At 40.3% G+C, this 11,576-nt stretch overlaps 1 protein-coding gene across 1 annotated transcript; it reads left to right on the plus strand.

Moving 5' to 3' along the window:
* Nucleotides 1-10,587: 10,587 nt before the first annotated feature.
* On the plus strand, nucleotides 10,588-11,013 carry LOC138875833 (uncharacterized). The gene has a single exon (XM_070154706.1). The coding sequence runs from the start codon at nucleotides 10,588-10,590 to the stop codon at nucleotides 11,011-11,013; it is 426 nt and encodes a 141-aa protein (XP_070010807.1).
* The last annotated feature ends 563 nt before the right edge of the window (nucleotides 11,014-11,576 follow it).

Genomic DNA, 11,576 nt, shown 5'->3' on the forward strand with positions numbered 1-11,576 from the left:
TTTGATGATGCAGAATGGGTAAAAGGTCGCTACGAGCAGTTAGCCCTTATAGATGGGAAAAGGATGAATGCGGTTTTTCACGGTCAGTTATATCAGAACAGAATGTCCAGAGCCTTCAACAAAAGAGTCAAGCCGAGGAAGTTTGCACCAGGGAAGCTGGTGTTGAAGAAAATATTTCCACATCAAGATGAAGCCAAGGGGAAATTCTCTCCCAACTGGCAGGGTCCGTACATGGTTCACCGGGTTCTAACCGGAGGAGCCCTTATTCTTGCGGATATGGACGGAGAAGTCTAGCCGAAGCCAATCAACTCAGACGCAGTGAAACGATATTATATTTGATCGCATGTTCCTTCATGATGTGATTTGAACTACGCCTGACCTGATTCCCGTTTAAGAAGGGATACGTAGCAAACCCTATGGGTTCGGTCACATTTTAATAAAAATTCCATTTTCCCCGCTATTGGAACTAGGGCAGAATTTTGAGGAGGACCCTCAAAATTTCGAAGTCAGTTCTTCAGTCTCTTCATCGTCGGAAGCGCCAACCCAGTAAACTGGGGCAGAATTTTGAGGAGGACCCTCAAAATTCCGGAGGAAGCAAGGTCGCAATGTCTTGAACCACGTTGCAGTCGTTGGTTCATCCAAAAGAAAAATCTTTTTTTCCAATTATATACTTACGTTATATTTACTAAATCATGCATAACTATCATTTGAATTGCTGTCGTTTAGCCATGCTACCCTAACAATACACAACGTCAAGATCCCGGGGAAGACGAACTAACCCTTCCCCTCACAGAACTCACGATTTTCTTTGGATGCAGGCACCCGACTTGCAATATCGTCAGGTATATTTATGTACGCATACTTTCCCAAGAATGCAACTTCTCAGAATCATCACTTGCTCGCAATTGTTATCCGCCCAATCTCCCCAACAGTCATATTGTCGTAATCGGCTATCAGCTAAGAGATCTTACTACTGATCATCCTTTTACATTCTTGTACTGCATAAGGCTACTTTTCTGCCTTCCGAGACTAAGCTCTGTCTCCATCCGCATTTCCTCCATTATGCATAAGGCTACTTTTCTGTCTTCCGAGGTTAAGCTCTACCTCCACCTGCATTTTGCATAAGGCTACCTATCTGACTTCCGAGGTTAAACTCTACCTCCATCCTGCATAAGGCTACTCATCTGCCTTTCGAGACTAAGCACTGTCTCCACCTGCATTTTGCATAAGGCTACCTATCTGCCTTCCGAGGTTAAACTCTACCTCCATCCTGCATAAGGCTACTTATCTGCCTTTCGAGACTAAACGCTGTCTCCATCTGCATTTTGCATAAGGCTACCTATCTGCCTTCTGAGGTTAAACTCTACCTCCATCATGCATAAGGCTACTTATCTGCCTTTCGAGACTAAGCACTGTCTCCATCTACATTTTGCATAAGGCTACCTATCTGCCTTCCGAGGTTAAACTCTACCTCCATCCTGCATAAGGCTACTTATCTGCCTTTCGAGACTAAGCACTGTCTCCATCTACATTTTGCATAAGGCTACCTATCTACCTTCCGAGGTTAAGCTGTACCTCCATCCTGCATAAGGCTACTTATCTTCCTTTCGAGACTAAGCACTGTCTCCATCTACATTTTGCATAAGGCTACCTATCTGCCTTCCGAGGTTAAGCTCTACCTCCATCATGCATAAGGCTACTTATCTGCCTTTCGAGACTACGCTCTGTCTCCATCCTACATGGCTGAAATATTGCCACTTTATTTTGAATGACTGCAATATCACCATCTGCATTTAAATTTTCGCTCTGGCTGAAAGATCGCCACCCTTTGCATTCATTTGGCTGAAAGATTACCACCTTTTCATGGGCTGAAGAACGCCAACTTATTCAAAGGCGTCATAGTTCGGAGGCACCATCTGCATAGCCTGAGAACACCATTTCATGGCCTGCGAATTTTTATTTTTTATGCTCTTCACGGCCCAGGAGATCATAGTCTGAGGACGTCATCCTAACCGTCCAAAGACACCATTTATGGTCCAATGAGAACTTGCATCATGTTTAAATTATGCACAATACACGATACATTGCTCACTTGCAGGTACACCAGCTAGCAAACGACCATCTCAGCATGAGCGATCCCGCTCCGGTTCTCCATAGTCTGTCCGACTCCAAATCTAATCATCACGTCCGTTCTTTTCGAACCCCCATTCGACACACTCCGTCAATGGTTCTTGAACTACATATGGCCTGATTCCGATAAAACCAGGGATATGTAGGCGGCTCCGAATCCAGATCTTGGTCAAAACGCTTTTCAATCGCCGATCCGGTCAAAATTGGTCATCTTGTCTTTACCCGATAGCTCTTTCATCTTCCTCGGGTAAAGAGGGGCAGCTGTTGATATCCAATTTTTTCCTATGTATTTTTATACCCAAAACACTTCCAAAATAACGTATATGTGTATATATAAGCACACCAAAAGATTTTGGCATTTTAATGATTTTAAACCAATTTATGGCCTATTTTTACACCATTAAATCCCATAATTATTCCCCAAACCTTTCCATTTTGGAGGATAATTTATTTCATTCTCATATTTACATCAAAATATAGCTAACATGATTTTTTCATATTTTTACAAATTCGTTTGGTGTTTTTAAAACTAAATTGCATATAATTGCAATACTAGCCTCTTTAAGATTTTATCGCATTTTATTATTATAAAAATTGATCCCAGTATTTTAAATTAATATTTATATAATATTTACTGATTTAGTACTTTTAATTTAATTTCAAAATTATTTTTTACTATTTTTATAAAACAAAAGGAAAAAACTGGCTATTTAATATGTAGCCCCATTTACCTTTCAATCTTAGCCTAAATTAACCCCAATCTTAACCCCTAATTGGACCAAAATCACCAACCCAATTACCCAATTAACCCGACCCAACGCCCAATTAACCGAACCGGCCCGTGTTCCTTTTAATCTGAGTCGTTGATCATTTTGATCAATGGCCCAGATTCCCCCTTACCTTAATTAATTCCAACGACCTTATCCCTATCCCCATTCTCTCCAAACCCGCCACCTTTGGTTCCCTCGTATCTCTCAAACTCTCTCAACCACTGAAACCCTAGAAGTCGCCTACCCCCTCTCCGACCCAAAATCCACCAGAATCCATGGTTAATCTAGCCATAGACGATCTCTACTCACCATATTCTGCTCCTATACGCCTGCTTGCTGAAGATTTGAGGCTAGACCTCGAAGGTCTTCATCTAATCCTTGGTCGTTTCCATCCTTGCTCCGGCGTATTTTAGCCTCTTGAGCTTGGATTCGACCTTATCAGCTCAGATCCGCTCTCGTGACTTCCAAGCCTTCTCGTCCTTTAGGGTTCTCAGAAACCCTAACCTATTCGAGGTTGCTTTTCGTTTTATTCTTTCAGATCTGTGATAGATCTATGCTATATTTGACGTTTTGAGTGTTTTCCCAAAAATTCCTTTTCAAAATCGTTGGTTTTCCAAATTAGGGTTTCTGAAAATCTTTCGATTTTTGTTGTTCTTTTCTTTCAGTTGTTTGTCTGCAGTATGCTCGTATGTTCTCCTCCTCTATTTACGCATGTATGGTCTTCCTACTTTTATACGTATGCTCACATGATTAGTCTGTTCTTTTTTTCTCACTCTTTACCACTGTGTTTCTCGATGTTTTGCTTTTCTGAACTATGTTCGTGTTGTTGTTAAGCATGTTTCGTCTGTTCTGTTTAAACCCCCATCCTTTCTTAAGTTCCGAAGTTGTCTGAACATGTTCTTCATGCCTTAAAATGGCTTTCTTTCTTTGATTGTTTCAAGCCTTCTATTGTATTTGCCTGATTCTCATAAGACTCCTTGAGTCTGTTCACTTGCCTTCTCATTTCTGTGTTTGATTCGATGGGAAACCCTAGAATTTGGGGGTTTTTTCTTGGAAAATCAAATTAGGGTTCCACTTTGGGACCCTGTACCTTCAGACTCACTATGAGTCTCTGGTTGAACTGGTATTCTTTTGTTTATGATTCAAAATACTTCGATGTTAGACTCTTCTGTTTGAAGTGTTTGCTTTATATATGATAAACTCTTCTTTCAAAAGGTCTTTTGCCAACTTGTGATTGATTCCGAATTCCTTTTTATGAGGATTGATTGAGTGCTACTGATTTTCTTTAAAATAAGTTTTTCTTCACCTTTTCTGGGTTGGATCCATTCATGCCAAGGCTCAAACCTTGATTTTTACTGACTGTTGATTGATTGTCTTTCCTTATTTTCCCAAACCGTGTACTACTAGACTCTTTCCTTAAATAAGTTTCTGTGTATTTACCCTTATTGTACTTCCTTAGAAAAGATTTTAAAATCAAATCCTTTCCTTATTTGTCATGCCCGTTTGAAATCAATCCCTTGGCTGAAGGGAAATCTGTGTGATTGACTTCCAAAATTATTTTCTTACCTTCTTCTCACTTGTCTTCTGCACTATAAAAGGGGCTACCCCTTTTGCACTTAATACAGACATACACAGAAAGACTTCGAACTTTTCAATACTTTCTCTACTACTACTTTCTCAACTTCTAGTATTGAGCACTCTGCTCCTCTTCTCTTTCTACTTTCTGAAACTTTCTTGAGTTCTCTTTGAACACTCAGGTATTTGCTGAAAACTCGATTTTGCTCCTGCTGACTTCTGGTTATTTACTTGCTTTTGTTGTTCTGCTATTCTAGTACTTGCAACTGGTATGTCATTCTTAGTTAAATAATGCCCCTTAACTATGTGTTTATTTCCTAGCATGTGATGCTCTCTCTTCCACCATGTGTTTGCATCTTAGTCTGTTATGTTGTCTTTCCTTATGTTTCTGCAACTCTGTATGTGCTCTTCTCATGTGAATCCCTTCCCTTTACCCCTTTGTATGAGAGTACAGTTCTAGCCATGACAACACTCTATTATTGCTGCCCATGACTTTGAACTAGGTTCTTTTGAACCCTTTACTCGAATCAATTCCCACTTCCCTTTTCCCCTTTATATGCTGAGCCTGATTTGGGTCTAGTGGTGTCCTAATCACCATCTAGACTCAAGTCTAACCTCTAAGGTCTGCTCTTAACTTGTTTGGACCAAACAAATGGTCAGGGGTGTGCCAGTCAACACCTATGGCTAGGTATGACCACCATTTGCTATGGCTCCCCAATCCCTATTTCACTTTGCACTCATTCCTAGTTCTAAGTTTTACCCCTCTCTGGTAAGCCATGCTTTGGGACCCTTGAGCTCCCACTGAACTTGGATGCCTGAGGGCTGGCTATTCCGCACTGCACTATTCTAATTCTAAATGGTATCCTGAGTGTAAGAAATGCCGGGAATCCTTAAGATTCCTTGGAACTTTGAAACACTTTGGATAAAGAGAAGGCTTTGGAAATTCGGAATTGGTTAATCACATGTTATTGGACATTAAGATTGAATTAGGCTGCTCGGATCTAGCTGTTAGTTTTTAATGTATTTATTTTCTTTCTTTTGGTCTGTAATAATTTGTATAAAGGATTTGGGGAATATAGTAAAAGGGTGTGGGAGGGGATTTACATTTTTGCATCAGTAGGGGTAGAAACCATGCTTTAGGATTTTAATTTTTTTAGAAATACTGCCTTTAGGGTTGTTCAATGTTTCTGGTTCCACATCACCTAGAGACAATGCCTATAGGGTCAACGCTTCATTGTGTTACAAATCACATAGAAATCATGCCTATAGGACTTAACATTAATGTAATCAATGCATATAGAGATCATGCCTATAAGGAATGCATATGCATTAGGCAAACTGTAGGGTTAATTAACACAATCATCTTTCGGTCTGATTCGCTTAAAGTAATAATAATCTATTAACTGGCCCTTAACGTCTTAATAAAACAACGATTTCAGAAGTCCTAATTCTTTGACAAAACCTCTCTTGACTCAGTATGCTTTGAAATCCCTCAAATCGGCATCTTTTTCTGAAATAGTTTCTTTCTAATCATTCTGCCTAAACGTTTTACTCAGACCCTGAAATTATCTTTTAAAACTGTTGAGACATACCCTTTCCTTAGATATTTCTATCTCTGAAACTCTTTCACAACCATTTCTGTGTTTTATTTTTACTGCAGTCTATACTTTCTTTTCAAAACTCCTCTGCATTAGACTACTTTTTCCTGAAACCAGTACCCTTTAAATCACTCGCTTGAAATACCTTAATTTCTGACAATTGGATCCAAGTTTCCTAATGCAAACTTTCTATCTAAACATATGGGTTGAACCAGTCTGTTCGTTATTTAAGTTCAATTTAAAGACCAAATCAGTATGTGCCAAGACATGCTAAACTAAGTGTTTGTTTGATTAAGGGGTTTACTTGAGCCTTACCTATTTATTTTGTTCATCCTTATATTTGTTACTTGTTTTATATGTCGCAATTAGAATTTTAACCTTTGAACTCCATATATGTCTATATCCCTTTCCTTCCCCTTTAGGATTGAAGTCCTGATACCCCGGGACTGATAGGTTGGGACGGGTACTAGCATGCAATAAGTAACGATCCCATTTCGCACTTTAACACCTTAACGGGGTGGGAAGGGTAGATATGGATATGATGACCGATGCGCTAATATCACATGCGACCCATCTTCTGAGGAGTGATTGTTGGGTATTGCATTGAAGTGATCCATATTAATTAGAAACTTAGGACTCCCCTCCCTTTATTTGCTTTCATCTCTTCTTGTAAAACTGTTCGAATCTCTTTTTCATAAATTTCTGCCCTCTCTACTTACCTTTGAAAATTTTCAACTTGGTCGCAATGTTGTGTGTGAATCCTTATTTGAGCCCTGATTGTTTACTTGTAAAGTCACAATTGCAACATGGTCGGGAACCACACTAGTGGATCTTGAGGGGTGCCTAACACCTTCCCCTCGGGATAATTTCTAGCCCTTACCCTAAGCTCTGGTCCCTTCATCTCAAACCTTTCTTAAAGTTTCCTAATGCACTATAATCATTAGGTGGCGACTCTTCAACTTCTAAACCCAATTCTCGAAAGGGAATAAAGTTGTCCTCCCAATGTCATATACCCGATTTATGACCCCACGGTTAAAGGAAGAGGGGGCATCACCAAAGGTGCATAAGGTGTTAAACAGTGATTTCAAACTACTTCAGTGTAGTTCTCAGCACATTCAAAGACGAACTTATGTTTAAGTGGGAGAGAATGTAACGACCCGACCGATTGTTTTGAGCTCTAGCACATTGTTCAATAGTTTGAGGCCATGAGAAACCTCATTTCAGGTATTATGACTTGTACGCGTTGTCGGAATTGGATTTCGGGAAGTTCACAGTTGATTTGGAAAGAGAATTCTCATTTTGGAAGCTTAAAGTTGAAGGAAGTAACTAAGATTGGATTTCCGAGTAAACGACCTCAAAATTGGGATCTGAAGGTTCCACCAGGTTCGTATGATGATTTCAGACTTTGGTGTATGCCCGGATCGAGTTTTGGATGACGCGAGAGCATTTCGGCGCCTATTGTGGAAGTTAGCATTTTGGAAGAAATTTCATAAGTTTGGCTTGAAGTGCATTTCAATGTTATTGATGTCCGTTTGGGATTCCGAGTATGGGAGTAGCTCCATATGGTGATTCTGGAGTTGGGAGCACGATCGGAAGTGAATTTGGAGGTCTGTCGGTCATTTTGAAGCTATTTGTCTAAAGATAGAAATTTGAAGGTTTTTGAGAAGTTTGATCAGAAGTGGACTTTTTGATATCAGAGTCGGATTCTGATTCCGGAAGTTGGAGTAGGTCCGTAGTATCAAATATCACTTGTGTGCAAAATTTGGGGTCAATCGGACGTGATTTGATAGGTTTAAACATCGAAAGTTGAAGTATGAAATTCTAAAGTTCATAAAGCTTGGATTGGAGGTCGATTCATGATTTTAGCGTTGTTCGATATGATTTGAGGCCTCGAGCAAGTCCATAATATGTTTTGGACTGGTTGGTATGATTGGTTGGGGTCTCGAGGGCCTCGGGTGGACTCCGGGTGGTTAACGGATCGAAAATGGAATTTTTGGAATGCTAAACTAGCTGGTTGCTATCATAACCGCACCTACGAGAATTGGGCCGCAGGTGCGGAGCTGCAGAAGAGGCCAGAAGAGCCGCATATGCGGTTTTGGACTGGAAGTGAAGGGACCATAGATGCGGTCATTTTTTCGGAGATGCGGAACTACACCTGCAGTGGAGAAGACGCAGAAGCGGTGAAAAGGCAGCTTGGGAAGGACCGCAGATGCGGTAGTGGGGCCGCACCTGCGGAACCACAGAAGCGCTCGAGGGACCGCAGGTGCAGAAAGTGCTGAGGTAGTGAGGCTGTTAAAATCGGGGGTTTTGGCCATTTTACTCTTGTTGGGGCGATTTTTGGAGAGCTTCAAGAGGGGATTCTCTTCATCAACGATAAGGTAAGCTAACCCCACCTATCTTGAGTTAAATATATTGATTTTATACGGATTTGAGCATGAAATTTGTAGAAAACTTGGGGGTTGAGGGAAAACCTAGAAAATTGATGTTCTTGGAATTTGACAACGATTTTGGGTATGGAATTTAGAGAAAATTATATATTTGAGTTCGTGAGGCTATGGGTAAACTTATTCTTCGAAAATTTTGGAAATCCGGGCACGTGGGCCTGAGGGCGTTTTCGTCAACTTACGATCAGGGTTAGGAATTGTTATAAATTCGATTGTAATGAATAATTGAGTATATATTAATGGATTGTTATCATTATTGGCTAGTTTTGGAGCGTTTTGCATCGATTCGAGTCTTCAAAAGGGCGTGGAATGCTGGTTATGGATCTTCGGAGTGAGGTGAGTCTCCTTTCTAACCTTGTAAGAGGGAATTGTCCCCATAGGTCAGTTAATTGGTTATGTGCTCTTATTTATGGGGGCTACGTGCGCACGAGGTGATGAGAGTCCGTGTGAAGCTACTAATATGCTTCTGTCCCGGTAGTCTAGGACCTAAAAGCATGCTATACTTGGAATATCTATAATCCTTATTGACAGTTGATTGTTTAAATCTTATCGAATTAGTAAATGAATTTCTAAAAAGATTTAAACTTCGTTTTCTTAAGTTGTTAAAAGAGAATTGTCTTTTCTTTGGATAATTGTTCCATATTGACTTCTTGATTGACTGTCCGTGTGTGTTTATTTCTGGAACAGGCCGAACGCCTCGACAGATAAATAGATGCATCTATGGTTCGCGTCGTTCGACCCTCGGCGGTGCACAGTTTAAATATTATTGGATCGGGCCGTATGGCCTCAGCATGATTTGCGCATGCTTTTATTGCTTGCCTTGACACTTATTGAAGTTGTTGGTGCCTTCTCCCCGGGTTATGAAATTATGTTTAAATGATGAAGAGAAATTTGGAAATTTTCTATAAAAGAAAGAATTGCTTACTTGCTTCATTCCATTGAATTATAATCATGTCTATAAAAATCCCAGATTTACTACATTATTGATATAACATTATTGGACCACTATTAAGTGTCGAAGTCGACCTCTCGTCTCTACTTCTTCGAGATTATACGGGATACTCATTGGGTACACATTGTTTTCGTACTCATACTACACTTGCTGTGCATTTTTGTTGCACAGGTTCATATGTGGCTAGTGGCTTAGTGGCATAGCGGCCTTGGTTGATACGGAGACTTAGGAGAGCTGCATTCCTCGAGGCGGCCCGCAGCCAGTACAGTCTCTTTCAGTGTATTGTAATTACTTTCTATCCAATTTGCATTTCGGACAGTTGTTGTGCTTTATTCGATTCCTTAGTAATTGCTCATGCACTTGTGACACCGGGTTCTGGGACGATCACAGGATTTTATTTCAGTAGCTAAATTTTGTAAGGACATCCTCATTTATTCAATGGAGAAAATTAATTATTATTTATTTGTTTAAGGGAAATTATTTCAAAATAATTAGATAAAATGAGAATTTATTGATACTTCCGCGGTTGCTTGCATGACAGTGGTATCCGGCGCCATCTCGACCCTTAGTGGATTTTGGGTCGTGACAATATTAAAGAAAGTTGTGCTTCAAAAGGTCCGTATTTATTCTTGCTCTTTCTACTTCATATCATTGGTTGTGAATCAAAGCCAAGAGAAGTTATTTGAGATGGTTTTATTAAATTTTCATTGATATTTATGATTATTAAGGGAATAAAAAATATCATCATCATAGAGTTTAAAGAGCTAATGAAGGGTATTCCATAGATAGGACTTCTTTTGTTCCATCTCATTGACCTAGATAAGGCTTATGACAATGTCCCGAGGGAGGTGTTATAGAGATATTTAGAGGTCAGCGGAGTCCCGGTGCCGTACATTAGGGTGATTACGGACATGTACAAAGGTGCTAAGACTCGGGTGAGGACAACGGGAGGACATTCAGAGCATTTCTCTGTGGAGATGGGGTTACATTAGGGATCAACCCTTAGCCCATTTTTGTTTGCCCTAGCATTGGATGTGCTTACAAGACATATACAAAGGAGGGTGTCGTGGTGTATATTATTCATTGATGGCATAGATGGCATAGTTCTGATTGATGAGATGCGGGATGGTGTTAACACTAGGTTGGAAGTTTGGAGACAGACGCTGGAGACCAAAGGTTTCAAGTTGAGTAGGTCAAAAACCGAATACTTGGAGTGCAAGTTCAGTGATGAGAGGAATGAAGAAGAAGTGGAAGTAAAGGTTGATACTCAAGTCATTCCCACACGAGATAGTTTCAAGTATCGTGGGTCTATAATCCAAGGCAACGGGGAGATTGACTATGATGTTACTCATCGCATTGGAGCGGGTTGGATGAGATGGAGGCAAGCTTCGGGGGTTTTGTGCAATAATAATGTGCCGCATAGACTTAAGGTTAAATTCTACAGGGTGGTGGTTAGACTGGCTATATTGTATAGAGCTGAGTGTTTGGCCCGTCAAGAAATCCCATGTCCAGAAGATGAGCGTGACCGAGATGAGGATGTTTAGATAGATGTGTGGACATACCAGGAAAGACAAGATCGTGAATGAAGTTATTAGGGACAAGGTGGGAGTAGCATCAGTAGAAGCCAAGTTGTGGGAATCGAGGCTGCGATGGTTTGGGCATGTGAGAAGGAGAGACATAGATGCCCCGGTTAAGAGGTGTGAGAGGTTGACTATGGCAGGCTTGAGGAAGGGCAGTGGTAGGCCAAAGAAGTATTGGGAGAGGTGATTAGATAGGACATGTCGGCGCTTCACCTAACCGAGGACATGATTAGTGATAGGAAGGTGTGGAGGTCGAGGATTAAGGTGGTGGGTTTACAGGTAGTTTGAGTTTCTCCTAGGTTAACAATAGTACTAGTATTATTCTTGTTGTTGGTTGAATGTTATTTCCTTTTAGTTTGTTATTATATCTGGTACTTAGCAAACAAGTCTAGTGTTTTTGCAAATTGCTACTGGAAATTGTTGCTCACTGATTATTATTATTTGATGCTACTCTTTTTCCCTTTTATTGGAAATTATTGCTCCCTGATTGTTACTATCTGATGCTATTTTTCCTCCTCTTTTTCCTT

Source organism: Nicotiana sylvestris, chromosome 8 (assembly GCF_000393655.2).
Source record: "Nicotiana sylvestris chromosome 8, ASM39365v2, whole genome shotgun sequence".
Lineage (NCBI taxonomy): Eukaryota > Viridiplantae > Streptophyta > Magnoliopsida > Solanales > Solanaceae > Nicotiana > Nicotiana sylvestris.